General features: G+C 32.5%; 11 protein-coding genes across 11 annotated transcripts; 4 read left to right on the top strand and 7 right to left on the bottom strand.

The window, feature by feature from the left end:
* The first annotated feature begins 462 nt into the window (after window positions 1-462).
* ASCRUDRAFT_76541 (uncharacterized protein) lies at window positions 463-2,442 on the top strand. The gene has a single exon (XM_020193510.1). The coding sequence runs from the start codon at window positions 516-518 to the stop codon at window positions 2,283-2,285; it is 1,770 nt and encodes a 589-aa protein (XP_020046315.1). The 5' UTR covers window positions 463-515; the 3' UTR covers window positions 2,286-2,442.
* Window positions 2,443-2,891: 449 nt separating this feature from the next.
* ASCRUDRAFT_71071 (Zn(II)2Cys6 transcription factor domain-containing protein) lies at window positions 2,892-5,846 on the bottom strand (the record flags this gene model as incomplete). The annotated part of the gene is made up of 1 exon (XM_020191884.1): window positions 2,892-5,846. The coding sequence occupies one exon, from the start codon at window positions 5,844-5,846 to the stop codon at window positions 2,892-2,894; it is 2,955 nt and encodes a 984-aa protein (XP_020046314.1).
* A 248-nt stretch (window positions 5,847-6,094) lies between these two features.
* On the bottom strand, window positions 6,095-7,344 carry BTS1 (farnesyltranstransferase). Its single transcript, XM_020189344.1, has one exon. It carries the CDS (start codon window positions 7,304-7,306, stop codon window positions 6,344-6,346), a length of 963 nt encoding a protein of 320 aa, XP_020046313.1. The 5' UTR covers window positions 7,307-7,344; the 3' UTR covers window positions 6,095-6,343.
* Window positions 7,345-7,496: 152 nt separating this feature from the next.
* On the top strand, window positions 7,497-8,135 carry DER1 (derlin; the record flags this gene model as incomplete). Its single annotated transcript, XM_020190679.1, has 1 exon — window positions 7,497-8,135. One exon carries the CDS (start codon window positions 7,497-7,499, stop codon window positions 8,133-8,135), a length of 639 nt encoding a protein of 212 aa, XP_020046312.1.
* Window positions 8,136-8,558: 423 nt separating this feature from the next.
* On the bottom strand, window positions 8,559-10,460 carry SCT1 (bifunctional glycerol-3-phosphate/glycerone-phosphate O-acyltransferase SCT1; the record flags this gene model as incomplete). The annotated part of the gene is made up of 1 exon (XM_020189527.1): window positions 8,559-10,460. A coding segment is annotated over one exon (1,902 nt), but the record flags the coding sequence as incomplete, so codon positions are not given.
* A 237-nt stretch (window positions 10,461-10,697) lies between these two features.
* ASCRUDRAFT_155380 (uncharacterized protein) lies at window positions 10,698-12,674 on the bottom strand. Its single transcript, XM_020189343.1, has one exon. The coding sequence runs from the start codon at window positions 12,400-12,402 to the stop codon at window positions 10,795-10,797; it is 1,608 nt and encodes a 535-aa protein (XP_020046310.1). The 5' UTR covers window positions 12,403-12,674; the 3' UTR covers window positions 10,698-10,794.
* Window positions 12,635-13,885, bottom strand: CFD1 (iron-sulfur cluster assembly protein CFD1). Its single transcript, XM_020193509.1, has one exon. The coding sequence runs from the start codon at window positions 13,856-13,858 to the stop codon at window positions 12,947-12,949; it is 912 nt and encodes a 303-aa protein (XP_020046309.1). The 5' UTR covers window positions 13,859-13,885; the 3' UTR covers window positions 12,635-12,946.
* Window positions 13,886-14,576: 691 nt separating this feature from the next.
* ASCRUDRAFT_76536 (L domain-like protein) lies at window positions 14,577-16,424 on the top strand. Its single transcript, XM_020193508.1, has one exon. The coding sequence runs from the start codon at window positions 14,924-14,926 to the stop codon at window positions 16,235-16,237; it is 1,314 nt and encodes a 437-aa protein (XP_020046308.1). The 5' UTR covers window positions 14,577-14,923; the 3' UTR covers window positions 16,238-16,424.
* ASCRUDRAFT_76535 (uncharacterized protein) lies at window positions 16,386-16,929 on the bottom strand. Its single transcript, XM_020193507.1, has one exon. It carries the CDS (start codon window positions 16,754-16,756, stop codon window positions 16,595-16,597), a length of 162 nt encoding a protein of 53 aa, XP_020046307.1. The 5' UTR covers window positions 16,757-16,929; the 3' UTR covers window positions 16,386-16,594.
* A 94-nt stretch (window positions 16,930-17,023) lies between these two features.
* ASCRUDRAFT_36398 (phytanoyl-CoA dioxygenase family protein) lies at window positions 17,024-18,097 on the bottom strand (the record flags this gene model as incomplete). The annotated part of the gene is made up of 1 exon (XM_020190686.1): window positions 17,024-18,097. The coding sequence occupies one exon, from the start codon at window positions 18,095-18,097 to the stop codon at window positions 17,024-17,026; it is 1,074 nt and encodes a 357-aa protein (XP_020046306.1).
* An 836-nt stretch (window positions 18,098-18,933) lies between these two features.
* On the top strand, window positions 18,934-20,454 carry ASCRUDRAFT_36264 (amino acid transporter; the record flags this gene model as incomplete). The annotated part of the gene is made up of 1 exon (XM_020190676.1): window positions 18,934-20,454. The coding sequence occupies one exon, from the start codon at window positions 18,934-18,936 to the stop codon at window positions 20,452-20,454; it is 1,521 nt and encodes a 506-aa protein (XP_020046305.1).
* Window positions 20,455-20,538: the final 84 nt, after the last annotated feature.

The following is a 20,538-nucleotide window of genomic DNA, read 5'->3' as shown; positions in this document are numbered from 1 at the left end:
TTGTTAATCAAGTTTCGAATTTTGTGATTTTAAAACAAATTTTTTGCTTCAGCTCACTTTTAGTATGTTTTCTTTACACTTTTGAAACTTACCAGTGCATGAATTTATGATTTTTCCTTTGGTTTTCTTTTTTGTTAATCTCATCTGTTAAACATTATAAAACCCTATTTTAACTCTACCCTCAAGTTCTTTCTTTTTAGTGAATGTGTTTTAATTTTCTGATACATTATTTCTTTTTTGCTATGAATTGATACAGCTTTCATGTTTCAACTTTGAAAGATTTTTCTTATCTTTTTAAATTTGTTTTTCCTTTATACTATGTAGATATTTTTATTTTCCTTATTCATAAGTAGTAGATTTTTTATATAAATTTATCATTTTCTTCACAGCTAAAAGAAAATATTATTTTATTTCAAAAATTTTGATATATATTTTATTTCAACACCTTTTACTTTTCTTGAACAAAAAACCCCAAGCTTATTATTTATAGTAACTAATAATTCATAATGAACATAATGAATGAAAATTTCCTAAATGATAATAAACTAGATAATAATTATCTGATTGAGGATTTGCTAATAAATGATGAAGCAGCATTATTACACTTGCAAAATTTTAACAATTCACAACAAAGCTTGGGTTTTAATGAAAATAATCTCGATATCACAAACTATCCCCAGCCAAACTATTTGAACCCAAATTTCTCAAATAACCTTATTCTGTCTTTCACATCAAACTGGATTTCACCAGCTTCATTCATAGACTCTCCTGCATCGTCTAGCAATGCATCCACTCCATTAAGTTATGGCATAAGCAGTAATATCTTTTCTCCTGTTTCTGGTCAAGAAGATCTAAGAAACAACACTTTCTCCCCAATAACTCCTTTAGATAATTTGAGAACAAATGCAATTTTGAATCCAAATCTATCTAATAATGTTTATCAGTATTTGTCTAAAAGTCAACCCAATTTCAATTCGTTTTCTGATAATATCTTTCATGATAATTTCATAATGAATAACTTAAACAGTAATATCAACATTGCACAGATGGATAACATGAAAACTCTTAACAATTACCAACTAAATTTCAATAATTCTATTCCTCAAATTCCTCAAACAAACAGTATCAACCCAATCAATGATCCTGAAGCAGCAGTCAATGATCCTGAAGCAGCAATTAATGATCCTGAATCAACAATTAATGATCCTGAATCAGCAATCAATGATCCTGAATCAGTAATCAATAATAACTCATTTCAAATGGCTTATTCTCCTACCCAAGTGATGAGAACATATCAAAACACCGAAGATATTATTGCAAACTCAAACGATCTTAATACGTCTCTGAACCCAACCCCAAACACTTTCAACAATACACCTTTCAACTCAACTCCAAACACTTTCAATAATGCATCTTTTAATTCAAACTCAAACACTTTCTATAATACACCTTTTGATTCAACTTCTCCTTCAATTTCCAATAACAATATGAATTATCGATCATCAAATCTGACTGGAAGCTTTACAATGTGTCAAGCACCAATACCATCGAATAGCATATACACAGCTGATCAATTCTATCCAATGTCATTTCAATATCGAAAAAATATTCTTCCAAATGCTTCTAAATTACACATCACTGACGAAAATCAAAAACCCCCAACAAAAAAGAAAACCATCGTCCAACTAATGAGAGAACATCCAAAAATCTGGGATTTAGCCAACAAGTTCAAAATCAAAAAAGGTGCTTATAAGTGTACTCATTGTGATCTTTCTTTTTTGACACAGGCTGATTTTGCTAAACACCTTGATGAGTTTGGCATTGAAAGACCACATAAATGTCCAGAGGCAACTTGTCCATATCGATTTATTGGATTACCAAGAAGAGCAGACCTCAGAAGACATGCAGAGAGCCATGGTTATAAACTTCCAAATGCAAACAATACCGAAAGCCTTCAAGAATTGGAGCAAAAGGATATACAAATTGCCTTGAGTCATGCTACTATCAAAAAGACAAAAGTAAATATTTGTCCAATTTGTAAAAACACATTAGGAAGAAAAGATTCATTAACTAGACACATCAATCTCTGTCACAAAAATCAAAATAGCAGATACAATAAGAAAATTAGAAAAGAGTTGGAAAAAAAAAAAGAGGAAGAAAAAAAAATTGAGCTCTTAAAAAAGTATTCAAAATGCAATGTTATGAGCATTCCCAGTTCTTTTACCAGAAGTTCAATCAGTGACCAATCAACAAGTACTGATTTTTCTGATAATAACGCCAAATAGTTCTTCTAATATTTTACCAAATCAGATTAATTCAAAAATATAAGATATTATCTCAATAGCTCAATATTTTTAATTACTAATTTTTTTTGTTTTCCAGTTATCTCATTGCATTTCATTCGCTTTTATTATAACCAAAATTCATTTGCTTCAAAACATCCAGGTATTATCATACTGAAAATTATTATTAATTCAATTTTTTTAAATTTTTGATGGTATTCATTATTGATGATTATCTGACTTTAATAATTTGTTATTTCATTTCCCTTGTCTGCTTTCACGTTCTTTCTTTCCTTTTTTCTAAAAAAAATTAATAAAAAGCTTTAAAATATTCTAATGTTATTTGTTTTTTTTATTATCCTTTGTTAAAAACCTACTTTAGTTAGCACACTTTCTACTTATAATCATATCTTGAAAGAAAATGATATACTAATAAATAATTACCTAATAGTACCTAGTAGTTCCAAACTATTTCCAAACTATTTCCTTTTGCTTTAAAATTCTTAGCAGTCATTTTGAAAGTGAGCTTTAACCCACATTCACTTTAATATATTGCTTTTATTGTGTTGGAATAACAATCAATTGATTTGATATATTAATATAAAATTTTTAGATTTTATTGGAAAATTCCAGCTCAAATTTAGTAAAAATGCCTTCCACTAAATCATGATAACTTTCAAACTCCTGGCACTCATCTTTCCAGTAGTTGAAAATTTTAATACAATTGACAATAAATTCAACAAGTTTTTGTTTTTGGAAAAAAAATTCCCCAAACATTTTAAAAATAATAAGTATTTCGATTGATGATAAAAATAAATATCTATTCATATACCAGGATTCTTGATGTCTTGATGTATTTATCTTCAAATCATAAATGTTGAAAATGGAGTCGACTAGATCTTTTATGAAAACAAAAATATCTTCTTTAAATGGGATATCTTCAAAACTCTTAAAGTCATTTCTTTGCAAAAATTTCTCATTGGCAGCTAAATGATACAAGATAGGTTGGTAGAGATAAAGGTTAATCAAATGACGCCTGAATTCGATCTTTTTATTTGATTGCAATTGAAAAGTATGCTTAAACTTGATCTTTAGTTTTGTAGAACTCAATTCTAATCGATAATTTTTGATTTTGAAAATGAATTGTTCTAGAGTAAACTTGTCGCTATTATTAAACTCCTCTAAAATCTTATTTTCAATATTTCTATAGTGAATATCAATTACATATGTGATCCAATCATTTTCTTCATTGTAATTCAAGTCTAAACTTATACTTTTTTCGCTTTTTTGAATTAAATTGTAATAATCTGTTGAAAATTGAAAATTCACAATACCAGATGTTGCGACAAAGGGTGATAATGCTGTTCTAAATTCGCATTCATTCATTATGCAAGACCAATATAATCTTTCTTTTAAAATTTGATTTTGCTGATTATCCATTTGAATTTTTTGAGTTATTTTGTTGAAAGTTTCGTTATCAATAAAGTTGCCTTGAAATAATTCCAACAAAACTTTTTTCTTGAATTTTTCATTATTTTTTTCAAATTCCAAGATTTCAATTAATGTTTCACTTGCTCTCAGAAAAAACTTCCAGGCATCTAATGGTTTCATTATATATAATTTATGCATTCCAGATAGTATATTGAACTCAATGTTGGAATATAGGTTATAGTCATAGCCTGCACCTAAACTTTCAATGAAACTTTCGGTTTTTTGTGTTGAATTTTGAAACTGATTTGAATTTAAATTGTTGTTCAGTAATGTTTGAAACTGTTGAGCTAATTGGAATAGTTGATAGCTCAACTCCAACCTTCCATGATAATCTCTTTCGATTAAAGAAGATACAAATCTTGTGTAGTTATAAACATCAGAATCCACACCTATTGATAATAAAGCTAGAGAGCAGCACATCATCAAAACCGGCAATGAGTAATAGTTTCTCTTGTTATAGTCAGAATTAGATTTTGCAATGTGGTTTATGTAGATGGGATTTGAACTTGAATTACCATAACAGTAATTATGATTGACAAGAAGAAAACTTGTGGAACATCTATATTTTTCTGCCAATATGGGAAGTTCAGTTTTGTAGTTGATGTTAAAAATCTTGCTTTCATTTTTTGATCTCGGTATTTCATCTAAAAAATGATCATAAGTTTTAGGATTATATTTGTTTATAAAGTCCAAATAATTTTTTAACAAATAGTTACAGCTGTTGATTAGTTTTGAACTATTCAAGAAGGGATTCTTTGAGTGGACATTTTTTAAAAACTGCATTACCCAAAATTTAAGATATTTGAAGAAAATGGGTTCTAAATTTAGTATTTTGTTGAAATTATGAAAGATTAGATTTGGCAAATTTTCTTTTAAAATAAAGAGGTCATTTGAATTTTCAGTTTTCTTGAAATTTTCAGTTGTAGAAGTTTCTTCAATAGAGTTATTTTGATTAGGTATGAAGGAAAAATCTCTATTAAAATTTATAATATATTCTGGTTTTTTTTCTTTTGACTCTTTTAATAAAAAATTTAATAAATTAAAATTGTAAATGTTAAAATTGTTATAAATAATTGGCCAGTTTAGTAATTTTTCTGGGCTTGAGTCCCAATTAAAGGACATGAAAGAATTTTTGGTTAAAATTTCATTTCCAATTTCAATTTCGTTGCGAGATTCAATAATTGTTTTGTTGCTATTATTTCTATTGTTGTTATTCAGAAGATTTGTTTTTAGTTGATCTTCAGCCTGTGGTAAGTCTAGATTTTGCAAATCATTTAAGAATTTCAATAATTTCTCTAGAGCGTTTAGATTTTTCAAACCACCAAAGGTGTCTAAAATTAATTCATTACTTTGAAGGATATTTTTGTTTATTTTTTCATTTTCTTTATAGATGTCGACTATTTTTTGAATTTTAGTTAAAATATTCAAAGTTGCATGGTCGAAAGTAGAGTAGTTTTTAGTCATGTCACTATCATTATATATACAGGTAATTTTGAACCCTTTATCAGCTAATTTTTTGCAAGAGCCACATTGAGGTTTTTCATTATCACATTTGATTTTTTTTAATCTGCAAGTTTGGCAAGCAGTGGATGATCTTTTTCTGATTATTTTTTTTTTTTTTTTGATTGAATTTGAGGGAGAAGAAATTGTTTGGGGGGTTTTCGGATTGTCTTTATTGAGATTGTCTTTATTAGGGTTATTTTTAATTTGAAAATTTTTAGTAAAATTTGAGTGTTGCGGAGGAGATATTATTATTGAATCGTTTGAATGAGATGGTGGTTTATGAGCAATTAAATTTTGAGGGGAGGATAGATTATTATTGGGATTCAAATGGTTGTGGAGTTGTTGGTATTCTGAGGAGGATTGGTTAAAATCTGAAGATATTTGTTGAAAGTCAGAGGGAGTTTGGTTGTCAAAGAAGTATTGGTTTTGGTAGAAGAGATTATTGTAGGTTTGGAACTGGTTTTGCTGGACGTTTGAAAAGTAGTTGTTGTAGTAGGAAGTGTTTTGATCAGAATTAATTTCATTTTGACTTTGGTCTTGAGTTTGATCTTGATTTTTATTATTGGACATCTTTTGGGATGTGCTGAATAAAAGTGAACTAGCGGATTAGTGAGAAAATGGACAAATACGCAATGACTATAATATACAATAAGTGGTAGATAAAGAAGGAGAAGAAGAGGAATGAATGGAAAAGAAGTTGGGATGGAACATGAGTAAAAAAATAAAATTTGAAAGAGTTGGGATGGAGTATATATGTTCTAAGAAAGTTTAAAGAGAAAGGAGTGAGATGGGATATGTTAATCTTACAATGCAGTATTACATGGTATTATTTATTGCGATTAAGTTAGAGGTAGATTAAGGTGAATAAAAGTAGAAGTAGAAATAAATAGTGGGTAATGAGCAATGAGCAAAGAGCTGTGAGAGAATAAAATACAAAACCAATAATTAGCACCCAAATGTAAAATAGAGTGAAAAGAAAAGAAAAGAAAAGAAAAGAAAAAAAACATATATATGGTATACAGAGTAAGAAAAAAAGGGTCGAGTAAAAGAATTAGCTGGGAGGCAGATCAAATTGAAGCTAGTTTTTTCAAGATTAGATATAAATCTGAGGTGATTGATCTATCGGTGATTTGAAATTCGATTTCGATTTGGTTAATTAGAGACTCGGCCTTTTTGGTGAGGATGGATAAGGTTTGTTCACAGTATTTGAAAGAATTTGACACATTTTGCATATAGTTTAGCATGTAGATCTTAAGGGATTTATCCTTTGTTTTCTGTTTGAGAATGCTGATGACTTCTTTATTGTTTAAATTGAATCTAATGGCGTGGATGATGATGAAGGAGAATTTGCCTTCGGAGATGTCTTCACAAAAGCCCTTGTTGTTTTCGTAGTTATCGCTTTGCAAGTTGAGGTAGTCGTCCTTGATCTGGTATATTATTCCAAAGAGATTGATTAATTTGATGAGCAGAGAGGAGGCAATGGGATATGCTTTTGCAATTGAAGAATTCGAGAGCATTAGTCTGATGGCCAATCTGAACAAGCCGCCAGTTTTGTTCATTACCATTTCACAGTACTCAGGTTCAGTGGGACAGGTTAGGGTCTCTCGCCAGTAGAGGTCCAAGCCCTGGCCTCTGTGGAGATTCAACATTTCCTCGTTGAAAACAGTAAAGGACTCGAGGTTGGCAAGGGTTTTCAAGATCTCAAAGGCCTTGAAGTACATGTAGTTGGAGGAGTTAATGGTGATGGGAACACCGTAAACAGTGTGGGCAGCAGGAATGCCTCTTCGTAGCAAGGCGTCGTCCTCGACGTCGTCAATCAAGAGCGAGGAGCAGTGCAAAATGTCGATGACCTGCTCGATCTTGTGCAAGTCGTTGGTGGAGACCTTGAGGATCTTGTTGAAGGACTCGACCATGAACTTCCTGAAGTCCTTGCCGGGGTGGTGGTAGAGGTAGTTGAAGGGCCCAGTGAGGATCTCCTCATTGGCGTCAGTCCAATTGGGGCAGTGGAGGTGTGTTTCTTCGATGTCCATGGCAGAATGAGAGACAGATGGAGAAGATGCTGATGGCGAAGATGCTGATGGTGTTGGTGAAGCTGATAAAGATCAAAATTAGCCACCAACAGAGCTTATCGCCGTGTTGGCCTCTGAGATCACGTGTCTCGATGCTCACACTTCTTTTTTTCTGCTGCCTGTGCCTCTTCTGCTTCTTCTGCTGCCCACCATGGAACGTATTCCCTTCGAACTTATCACTGAGGTGCCCCCCATCACCAGATACTGGTCCATTGGCGTCGTTGCTCTTGCAGCATTGGAGAAGTATGGTTTTCTCTCCAGCTTGGACTTGCTCTACTCCTTCGACTCAGTCTTCAGAAACAGCCAGTACTGGCGTCTTATCACCACCTTCTTCTACTTTGGCAGCTTGAACTTTGACTTGTTCTTTGTTCTCTTCTTCATGGTCAGATACTCCAGGTCGCTAGAGGAAAACATCTCCCGGTCCAGAGACTATTTGTGGATACTCTTCATAAACTCAGTGCTACTCATCATCTACTCGTCCTTCATCTATCCCTTGTCGAAGCTAGGCCCCAAATTGCAGGAAGCCATCATCTATATCTGGTCAAGAAGAAACCCCAATGTCAGATTACAGCTTTTCGGGATCATTGAGTTCAGTGCTGCCTACTTGCCCTTTTTTTACGCCATTTTTAACCATCTTCTAAGACAGTTGCCCTTGAGAGGCACCCTTGTCGATATTATCATTGGCCATATATACTTTTATTTTCAAGATATCTTTCCCAAAATTCATGGTTATTATCCTTTTAATCCTCCTTGGAAATGGGTGTGGGTTCAAAATAGACTAAATCACTAAATAAGCAATGAAATGAAATGAAGTCAAATCAAATCAAATCAAATCAAATGAAAAATCATAATCATAATATTATACTAAACTATTTTATTAAAAAAAAAAATTCATATCAAATATATACCTACACAAACCATTTATCGATTACTATCTTGCTCACTAAAATGGACTACTGTTAGCAAATTAATATGCCTCATCATAGTAGTCCTTTTCATTTTTGCTATTATTTTCATACATCTTATTGCTTATCTTCGAAAAGAGATTCTTTTTATCCATATCTTTTTCGCTATTATTATTCTCATTACCATTACCGACTCTTTCAAAACCGCTGTTTTCTATCGATATGGCCAACTCAGATAACGAACTTTCAGAATTTAACCTTGATAATCCCTCGGTCGATGATTCCTCAGTCATACTAAATCCTCCTTCAATATCTGTGCTCGATGAAACAGATCCTGACCTCTCTTTTCCTACTTCTCTTCTTTTTTTAGCAACTCTTCTTCTTCGCAACGCCATTGTCTTCAATTCTTCCTCTTCATCATCTGAATCCATTACCTTATTCTTATCACCCCCTTTCTTGGTCTTATTCCCCTTGTTTAAATACTTATCTCTTTGTTCCAATAAATTAAAATCAGGATACAACTCAGGCCCAAACTCATTAATAAAATCAGTAATCTCAATTGACAATTCCTTTCGATACAACTTCAAATTGTTCAACTCAATTGGATCAATCACTGACAAATATAACGGCCTTAAACTCTTGAACAAATCCATTCCCTGATCCCCAACATACAACGCTGCATATGTAACCAAACACGATAACAAATAAATACCGATAAACACCAACGTTAATCCCCATTTTCGAAAATAATCTAAATGGTATTTATAACAATACCACGCTGAAATCGTTGCGTAAAATGTATACAACAATGGCGCGAAAACCATAGAAATCAATATTTTCCATGTGGCTATAACGTCATTGGCCTTGATCTTAACTGTCGAATTAGCCAATGCTTCTGCTGCTTTTTTCTTTGATATCTTTTTAGTAGCAATGAAAATTGGTGAGAATAAAATGGTTCCAGGCAATGCCAATATAGCCAATAACAGTAACTTAATCGACCTGTATATCAATAAACACATGTTTCTTGGAATGTCGATTTTAGCGTCTTCAACCAAATGATCTGGAATGTGTAAATGGTTCAATTGCTTGTTGTATTCCAAGATCTTTTCTTTCAATATCTCAACTTGTTTTAATTTCTTGAAATGATCGTATCCCTTAACCAATCTCCGATTCAATTCAATAATCAATGGCAAGGGCAATTTGTTTGCAAAATTATTCGAGTACAATCTTCGAACTGTTTGGACAACCATCAATGTCTCAAAATCCGGACATTCAACTGTAACAGATTTCAAACCATCAGATACAATCTTTAATAATTCAGTGACGGAATCGTTATGGGTTTCGGAATTTGAATATTTTTCAACCAACTCCCTTGGTATATCAATTGGATGGCCAAATTCGATAACTGCTCTTGATCTGTATTTATGTGGATGGAAATAGTTCATTCCACATGGAATGATTTTAACATTGCAATTGGCATCATTTGCCATCGCACCCAATGCCATAATTGCCACTCCAGCTTTTAATGGCAATAACGTTGTTCTATCATGAGATCCACCTTCAGGAAAGATTCCAATGCAATGATTATGAGATAGATGATTGAATACTTTTTTATAAACAACATTCTGATCAACCTTTTTAGCGATTTTAAAAGTTGTGCCGGTTGTCAATAGATTTCTAATTTTGTTTGAGTTTTTTCGTAAATCAAATGGCTTTTTAATTATTAACTCGGTATCCGATACAATCTCTTGAATAACTGCAGTGCCTAAAGAACTCGGTAGTGCTATTAATCCCTTGATAGTGCAATCTTTTGTAAAAGCTGTGTCAACTCCAGTGATTATTGTAGGATTATTATCTAAATCTTTCACGAAAATTTTGCCATTAACAAATTTCAAGTTATCTTGGGGCCTATTCACACCAATCGATAGGGCAGATTTAGCTAAAAACCCAATGACGAGTCTTTTCAAGGAGTTTGCAGCAATCAAAAAACTAATTCTTCGACCACATTGTTGTTTGACCTGGTTCATCAAGATGACTGGATCAATAAACTGGTTAGCATGAGGAGCAGCAACAAAAATTAATGGACCAGTCTTGGGAACTCTAAAAGCACCTCTTGGACGAATCTCTCTGAAAAAACAATCAAAGATACGTGATAATAACCACAAAATAAAATCGTACCAAAGAAGCTGAAAAAAAGTCGATTCTTTGTAAATTACTTGTTTTTTATTTTTTTTGGTATCCCCATTAGCAGTTTTATTTGTATTGATATTTGCATTTTGTGGGTTTAAATTTGAATTTGAACCAGATTCAGGTAAATTAGAATCTGGAGTTGTGTGGGATTCAGACGACATTGACCAACACTGGATAGAAATGAGCTTATAAACTGTACAATCGAAAGACAAAAAAAGGGGAAAAAGAAATGAAATGAAGAGATAAATCTATGAAACACAAGATGAGAAAGAAATCTAAAGTGCTGAATGCTGAAATGGGTTTGTCTTATTTGCACAATCACATGAACAAATCACCAAAGCTTATTTAGCAAAGCTAAAATTTTGTTGAGCCTCGATTGAAATGGCTTGTTCGAGAAAGCAATCCGCAGCCATGGAGTAGACCCACATAGCTGGTGTGCATACCATGCACATGTTCCTGCTCTGACAGAAATCGCTGCTCAACCAGCATTGTGGGTGCTTCTTTTGTTGTTTCTACTTCTTCTGCTATCTCTGCTTCTTCTCCTTGATGTGTTTTTGCTGCTGGTGGTGTTTCTGCTGCTTCTGTGTCCAGATCACCCCAGAGGCCACACACTGCACCATAGTTCATGTTTTTGCTGCTTTCCCACTCGCTGCTCTCGTCGTCGCTGGCGCCAGTGAACATGTATCCTCGCTCATCAAACTCAGCAATGGCCTCCTCGTTCACCATTTCCAAGTCTGGATAGTCGTGGTAAATGTCCAACTCGTCTGCTAATTCCAACTGGTTGTCCTTTTTTGCCTTGACGTTGAACAAAAAACTGTAATCGATATTGTACACTTTGCAGACTGCCAATTTTTCCTCGTTTTTGTTTAATTTAAGTGCCTTGTTATTGTAAATGAGTTCCAAGTTTATGTCAATGTTACTGCTCTTTCGCTGTTCTTTTTTAATTGAATTTTCAAGTAACGTTACATTCAAATTTTCAATTGATTGTTTGAATCGGTTCAACAATTCCAAAAATTTATTGTTTTCTGATATCATTTTCATATTATCTGCTATTCTCTGATGCATTGAATTTTCAATCTCACATATGTTATTATTATTATTATTATTATTATTATTGTTATTATTATTATTGCTATTAATCTCGTTTTTATATTCGTTCTCACAATTGGATAAGTTGAATGATTTATTTGCCTTTCTCTTTGATGATGACAGTTTTTGCTCTTGTAGTGCAAAGTACAATTCTAAATTTGACTTGAAAATAATCACATTCTTATTCTTGGTTTTTTCAATTAACAAATCTAAACTTTTCAAATAGAAATCAATTCTTGCCTGATTATTCATCTTCATTTGAAAAACTTTTGATCTCTTTTTATGGATCTTATATTTGGGTTTGATTTTTTGAAATGTTTCTTCAATTTCTCTATTTTTTTTACACGTTGTTTGAAATCGGATTAAACTTTCATCATAGATTGAATAATTGCAAATATTCGATTTCTTATTATTTTTATTAATAAATCGATTATCAATCACTTTGCTGTTATTATTATTATTATTATTATCATTATCACAATCATTATTGTCACTATTATTATTATCATTATTTGTACCGCCGTTTTCCATATATTTATGCATATAGTTATCAATTACTTTTCCATTAAATCTGATTTTTTCTGTTGATATTGTCTGAAAACTCGATAATGATGTGGATGGTATAGGCAATGGATTCAATGTAGTTATTTTGAATAGCAGATCTCGAGTCTTTTCAAATTTCTCTCTTGTAATGTTTATCTTATAATCATTCGTTATATTTTCGTCATTTAATAGACTCTTGATGTTAATTTTCCCACCTGTTAATTTTCTTATATTTATGATGTTTTCCTCAATTTTATTACTATTCCCATCAAATAGTTTCAATACATTTTCGTTCATAGTTGCTGATTTCTTTTCATGCTTAATCCTCATTTCAATCCAATTCAATTCAATTCATAATTTTTCTTTTCTCAATTCAGTCGCTTCTCATAATTTTTGTTTTTAAATTTGGGTTTGATGAAAATTAAAAAAAAAATTTTATGTGCATTGAAAAATTAAACTTTGAAATCCATAACTGTGGTCTCAACGCATTAAATCACTAGAACTAATATTAAAAAATAAATTCGATGAAAGAAAAAAAAATAAATAATAATAAAACCAATATCCAGCCTCTAATTTCAATTATAAATATCAGTCAATATTTTAATCAAAAGAAAACTAACCAAATTTCACTGAGTATTATTGTCAATTAAATAATTCAAAATGCCTTTTGATGTTAATAAATGAACTAGTATGCATTTTATACATGTATATGCATTCTGATACATATGAATATCTTTAATTTCAATTTTTCAATAAAGTGGTGGATTGAAAACAATTAAAAACTACAAATTCAATTAGATATATTAAGACTGAATCAAATTTAGTTGATGTGAGTTGTTAAATAAATTTTCATTTATTTACCCAACTCTTACTATCATAGTGTTCGAGGTGGTATATTGTGTTTCAATAAATTATCAACAATTGTGGAAAAATGAGGATATAATGAATTATTTACATATTTGTCAATTAATGATACTTGTTTATTTCTCAAATCTAAATTGTTAATTTTCTCAATGATTTTATTTTTATCACTATTACTATCAACTTGATTTCGGTTTTCACTTTTGTTATTTGTTTCAATCAATTCAATGAATGAAGGATCAATTGGTAATGATCCCAAAAAGTTGATCTTGTATTGTTCAGCTAAAGATTTACCACCGCCAGAACTAAAAATATTAGTACATTCAGAGCAATGTGGACAAACATATCCACTCATATTTTCAACTACTCCTAGCACTTTAAATCCAACTTTTTCGCAAAAATTAAATTCCTTTTTCACATCATTTATAGAAATCTGCTGGGGAGTTGTCACCAAAATCGCACCATCGGGTTTAGCCAGTTTTAGCTCTTCAGCAATCGATATATGCTCATCCGAAGTTCCAGGAGGCGTGTCAATAATCAAATAATCTAATTCCCCCCAAACAACGTTCGACAAAAACTGTCTGATCATCGATGTCTTTTTGGGCCCTCGCCACACAATACTGTTTCCTCTGTCTTTGATTAAAAAGCCTATCGACATAACCAGGAGCCTGTTCCCAGTATTTGGAATATACGCAGGCACCCATCCATTGACAGACTGGTGTACTTGGTTATTTTCGATGCCAAACATTCTGGGAATAGAGGGACCAGTCAAATCAATATCTAAAACACCCACTTTAAGCCCTTTATGTGCTAGTGACAAGGCAAGCTGTGTGGTGACAGACGACTTGCCAACACCACCTTTTCCAGATAGTACTAGAATAACATGTTTCACTTTATTTAGCGATCTAGGAGGTTCTTTGTTCATATTTTCCAATTGCAAATACTTAGATGATTGGAAAGGATAACAGCGAAGGCGAGAACTGTGAAAGAAATCTCATTTCATTACTAATAATCGATCAAAAGACTTATCGCCAGTGGAACGGGACGATTCTCTTCAGAGAAGACTTTCAATTCTTCCAATTGGTGGGATAATTTCCACGTCAAAATACAGGCTTGATTGATATCAATTGTTCAAAATAATCATAAAGATTACAAAAAAGATTTTCAACAGGATGCAAGGAATTCTAACTGGGAAATTAGGAGATTGTCTTATTTTTATACTCTATTTTTCATGATAAAAGTAATGACAAAAGCATTAAGAGCAACATTGATAATCAGTTGATTCCATTGACATTCGTTGGAATAATCACACCTATTACTTTGCTGATATTATCTTATTTATTATTTCATTACAAAAAGAAACTCACAGTTGGGCTTTTGAAAAATTTCTGAGAGCATGTAAAATGCAATCTCTCTGCAGAATTGGTTTATGTTGATCCTTTTTTTTTGATCAAGTGTCTGTATCACAGTATGCTAGTAATTGGAAAAGCTGCTGAATTAGCATTCTCAGGATGGCAACTGTTATAAAGTGGTAGTTGCAATAAATAACAAAAAAGAATTAAGCGCTAGTCTATTGAAATGATGGTGCTTGAGCTGAATCAGCACTAACATTCAATTGGTGTAATGCTGTAAGATATATGATAATAATGGAATCATATCAGATAACCCAGCCTATTGTTAAAGATCTTTGACTATTATCTTATAGCATGATAATGACAGAAAATCACCCATTTCATATTTATGGATGATTTATTGAACAAAGTGAAATCAGGACCATATTGCCCTATCGATTTCATTGAATGTGCAATATCTGCATGGGATATCACCCAGAATATTGTTTTACTGAGAAACTATCCATCAATATGTCTTCCAGTATGCTTTTATTTGGTTTTAGAAGATATATAAATACGTCAAGAACCTGTCTTCTATCCTATCCATTCATCTGAATCTGCATTCACAAAATAATAACTGCTTTGACTCACTTTACACAATGAATATCAATCAACTGTTTTGCAGACAATATCACAACAATGATTCAAATAAAGCTAAAGTAATACAATCACGGAAATATCCTATTAACAAGCTTTCTATTGAGTTGGTCAAGGCAATATTCAATCAATTGCCAATGAATATATTGTGGCTATTCAGCTTATCAAACAGCAATGTGATTACGTTTGCAGCATCATCATTACTATTCAGGGATGTATTGCTAACCGATCTGCCTATTATCAATGAACAACAATTTTTAAAGATTCGCTTCAATCATTTGCATCTATTTGAGCTGAATATATTGAATTTTTGTACAGTTTGGAGAATGTATTTTGAATATCTAGACAAAACGAGAAGCTTTGATATTCTCAACCAACTAGCAAGGAATCCAAACAAAATAGAACATTTTCGGTTTTTTGTTAATGTTTTCGAGTTGCTTGAAGACGCAAATTTGACTCGTATTAGAAACATTGCACAGCTGATATCAAGTAACTCAAAATATTTAAAGAATACCACCATATACTTTGGATGTCCAGACTGGTCTCGTTTGTCAGGAGTCTTGAAAACACCTCATACCAAATTTCATGATTCACATACAATCAACTATCATCATTTTAATGATTCAATTGATTGTTTTTATCAAAGCTTCATTGAAATAAATTTGAATAATGATTTTCATTTTATTACATTTGCTAATAGCATCATCCAAAAATTTACTTTAGAAACTATGGTATTTTCTTTTATAAATATACTCAAACTTATTCAGCGCTACCTGGATGAAATTGTAACTGCTGATAAATTATTTAATTTAAAGAGATTAACAATATCTCATAAAGAGACTAGAATAGTTAGAAGATTAGACAGATTGATCAATCTAAAATACTTGAACTTATCAAATGGGGTAATTCAGAGAATTGAAAACTTAGATACACAAAAAAATTTAAAAAAATTGATACTAAGACGTAACACAATCCCAAAAATAGAGAATCTAGACCATTTGGTCAATCTAGAGTATTTGGATTTATCACGTAATTGGTTAATTAAGAAAATTGAAAATTTAGATGGGTTGATAAATTTAAAAAACTTAGAACTATCACATACAAAAATTGTGAAGATTGAAAATTTAGATGCTTTGGTTAATCTTACAGAGCTTGACTTGTCTAGCAATTGCATCAACAAAGTTGAAGGATTGTCGAAATTAACCAAATTGAATAAATTAAATCTCAGTCAGAATTATATTAATGAGTTTCCTTATTTTTCAAATTTGATTTATTTAACTAGATTAAACTTGGTGGATCAGATTTCCAAAATTTAAACTTAAAAATATAGAAAAATTAAAATATTTAAAAGTTCTCAAATTGAATGATAATATAATTGATCAAATAGAAATTGACAGGGCACGAGGATTAATTGATGATAATTTGAATTTTTCTAACAATTAACCAGTTTCAGTATTGTAAGCAGTTTATTGAAAACGGTTGTCGAGTTTTTTTAAAACTTGGGACATTTTTCTCAAACATTTTTGGCAATTTGAGGTTATGTTTCCAACAACACAAACATCGCTAATAGCTTAGGAGAAGTCTTCTATCTGTTTGTGCTTTACAATTTACATAACACATAGATTCTATTGACAATAATCAAAACATTTCAAACAATAAAAGCAAAATGATGATTAAATAAAAACACAAAACGGAATTTTTTTATCAACATCGTGATTACTTTGAGGAACGAGACCTTGGAGATTCGCAGACATATCCAGTTCTGGTGTATTATTTTTATTCAAACGAAACAAACGGAGGATAATTGTTAGTTTATATGAATTTGGATTGTTCATGAGAATACAACTTTTATATTTGAGTGGAATCGAGAACCAAAACCATAGAGATGGGTTGCATACTTTTTAGATACACATGTCTGTAGGCATATGCATGCAGCATCTGCGCAGTACAACTCAACATGCAGAGACCCTTCCAAAAATTGTTATTACGAGCATTTGCTGAACTGGAAATGTATATGAATATATATATAAATATGTATTTTTGTAAAGTTTACAGAATATTGGCTATCAAAATATTAGAATCCCAAGCCGATTCTACTACACTCAAGCAACAGTAAAGCTGTTCGAATAAAAATCATCTGGTTCTTGGATGTTCTTAATATAATCCAAATCTAGCATATGATAGGGCTGTTTTAAATCAGACCATCCTAAAAATGGATTACTAGCAATAAACCCCAACGTTTTCAATGTTTCAAATTTCAATGATCGATAATAATCAAGATCCGTTCCAACTTGAATGTTTTCTTCTTGTCTGTTGACTCCCAATGTCATGAACAAAATAGTTAGAATTCGATACTCATCTTTTGTCACATTAGCCGAACCGCCGTGGTAGCATGAAGCCAACATAAAAAAACAATCGCCCTTTTCCATCTCAGCATGAACACAGTCTTCGTCTCTTGGTCTTGCAAAATGTCCCCATTTGTGAGACCCTGGAATAAATCTGGTGGTGCCGTTTTTCTTGGTGGCTTTATCTGATAGACATAAAACTGTACCAAGAGCTGAGTCTGATCCATATTCATATTTGTCCATTGATTTTTTGATTTGGTGATGAATCATGTCATCTCTGTGTAGAACTTGGTTTTTCGCTCCCGGTCCAATACTGAATGTAATACACGAGTTGTGTTGAGGGCTTGAATATCCAGTCACAATCTTGTCGCCAATCCAGAATGCATTTTCTCTACCCAAAAATTTATTCGACACATCAACATTCAACGGATGATTCATAAACGACTCAGCGCATGTTTTGGATTTAATACACATCCCAGTAACTCTTTTGGTTTCTGGTGGAAAAAAATGTCCATCCCAATCTTTATCTTCTTTGATTCTGGGTGCAATGTCTTTCAAAATTTGATCGCAAGTGTCTTTTGAAAGATAATTTTTCACAACACAACCACCGTACATCTCTAACTTTTCAGCAATTTTCTCAGATGTGACTGGCTCAGAGACCGTCAAATCTTCTAAAGTACATTTGATAGCAACATCCCTCTCATCGACCTCAGGTGGTTCAACCAAAATTTCATTTCCATTTTTGTAAAATTTGAGCTTTTTAACACTATTCGAAGGCACTGAAAAAAGTTTGGATGGTGAAATATATTCCCTTTCAGCAACAGCAGCCATATCTGCTCAACAATTCAGAACTATTCAATGATTCTTGATAATTCAATAATCAGTTTGATTAAATAATTTCATGGATTTCATGGATTTCATAGCTCAGTAGGCCAGTTTGGTTGTCATTTATATAGTATTTTGAGGCTCATTCAACTGGTTTATTATCTGATCAATTAATAAGAACTCGGTTGATGTTTCTGCACCACCAAGTTCAGCGAAATAAACGAGTGACTTTGGTTGTTTTAGCGATTTTTTCTGTGAATTTGCATTTTTTTTTATCTCGCAAACACTTCTCCAACAGTTTTGACCAATAAAATCTCAACAATTATTCATTTAATAGTATAATAACTGCGGATTTGCTTTTTGGAGTGGTGATAGAAAACCAATCAAAATGCGGCTATGTACACTGCTTTAAGTTATTTTAGCCGCGATAAGGATTTTGGATTTTCCATTGATAACAACTCCAAAACTCATTTCTTTAGTCTGACTTTATTTGATAGGTTTATCTGATATTATCTGATATTATCTGGTTTTATCTGGTTTTATTTAGTTTTATCTGGTTTTATTTAGTTTTATTGGTATTATACCTGTCTTCAAGTTATATCATAGTCTCATTTGTTTATCAGTATGCTGCTTCAATTGGGCACTCAATAATTATATATAAGTCTATCAACTTTATCATTTCCGAAACTTTAATCGATTTTTAATTTCTGCACAACTTTCAAAGATAACAAGCCCAATATGAAATAAAATGGTATTAATACTGCAAAAATTATCTGTTTTGGTCTCACACTGAATAAAATAAAACAAAAGACAAAACTGATAATTCGATACAATACATCAAAATGGAAAAGGTCGATGTTGTCATCTCGCAAAAAGAAGTCACCCAAGAGGGTTATGTTTCTGATTTGAAAAAAAACTTCTCCAGATTGTCCTTGTTGGGTGTGAGCTTTGGTCTAGCAAACTCATGGTTTGGTGTTTCTGCTTCATTGTCCATTGGCATTGCCTCTGGAGGTCCTCTATTGATTGTGTATGGATTGATAATTGTTTTTTTCTTCAGTCTCTGTGTTGCTGCCACATTGAGTGAATTGATCTCTGCCTATCCAAACTCTGGTGGCCAATACTACTGGACATTTAAACTAGCCCCAGCCAAATACAAAAGGTTTCTTTCGTTTGCTTGTGGAACAGTGGGCTGGATTGGCTCGATCTTTACAAGTGCTTCTATCACACTAACTGTCTCAACAGCAATTGTTGCAACGTACAGTTTAAACAACCCGAATTACGAAATAGAAACCTGGCACATTTTTCTAACTTTTGAATTGTTCAATGTGTTTGTTACATTGTTTAATTTATGGAGCAAGCCGCTACCAACCTTCACCACAATTGCACTATGTGGATCGTTGACAGCCTTTACTGTATCTTTGATAACATGTCTTTCGTGTTCCTCTGGCAGTTTTGAATCTGCTTCTTTTGTGTTCAAAGACTTCACCAACGGCACAGGCTGGTCGACTGCAGGTATAGCTTTCATTGTTGGTCTAGTTAACCCTACATGGTGTTTTGCCGGAATTGATGCTTCCACTCATTTGAGTGAGGAGGTGCATCAGCCAGAAAGAAAAATCCCCTTTACTCTTATGACTACTGTTTGCCTAGGATTTTCAACAGCATTTGTTTACTGCGTGAGCATGTTTTTTTGCATCACTGATAGAGAATCAGTGGTCAACTCAGCATTGCCTATTCTTGAAATCTTTTATCAAGCCACTGGGAGCAAAGCCGGTGCTATTGTGTTGGAGTCATTGCTAATCTTCAATGGTTTGTTTTGCAACATTTCGAGCAACACATGGCAAAGTCGATTGTGCTGGTCTTTTTCTCGTGACAGAGGTATTCCAGGCTCAAGATGGTGGTCTCGAGTCCATCCCAATTTGAAATCTCCAATCAATGCTCACATCATGTCTAACTGCTGGGTTGCTGTTATTGGCTGTATTTATATGGGCTCCACAACTGCCTATAATGCCATTATAACCGCTTGCATTTTGCTTCTTTACATATCCTATTCAATTCCCACTGTCTGTTTATTAATTTATGGAAGAAACAACATTCCTCGTGGCCCATTTTTTCTTGGTAAGCTTGGGCTAGTGTGCAACGTATTGACACTTATCTGGACCTTGTTCTGTTTTATTTTCTATGCATTTCCTTCCACAATGCCCGTAGAAGCTTCATCCATGAACTACGTTGCTTGTGTATATGTTGGTGTTTTCATTTACATCGTCACATATTGGTTTCTTAGAGGAAAGAGAACTTTTGTTTTTCCAGAAGAAAGGGAAACCAGAATTTACATAACACAGTCACCCAAAGAACAGTTTGTTTGAATCGGCTTTTGCAGCTTCTTCGGTTCAACAAGCTTGTTTCTTAATTTTTGACTTTTCAATTATTCTTTTCTTCTCTCTTCCCCC

The sequence above is a fragment of the Ascoidea rubescens genome, assembly GCF_001661345.1.
Source record: "Ascoidea rubescens DSM 1968 unplaced genomic scaffold ASCRUscaffold_9, whole genome shotgun sequence".
Classification (NCBI taxonomy): domain Eukaryota; kingdom Fungi; phylum Ascomycota; class Saccharomycetes; order Ascoideales; family Ascoideaceae; genus Ascoidea; species Ascoidea rubescens.
Note: the sequence above shows the minus strand (reverse complement) of the source record. Positions and strands in the feature narration are given on the sequence as shown.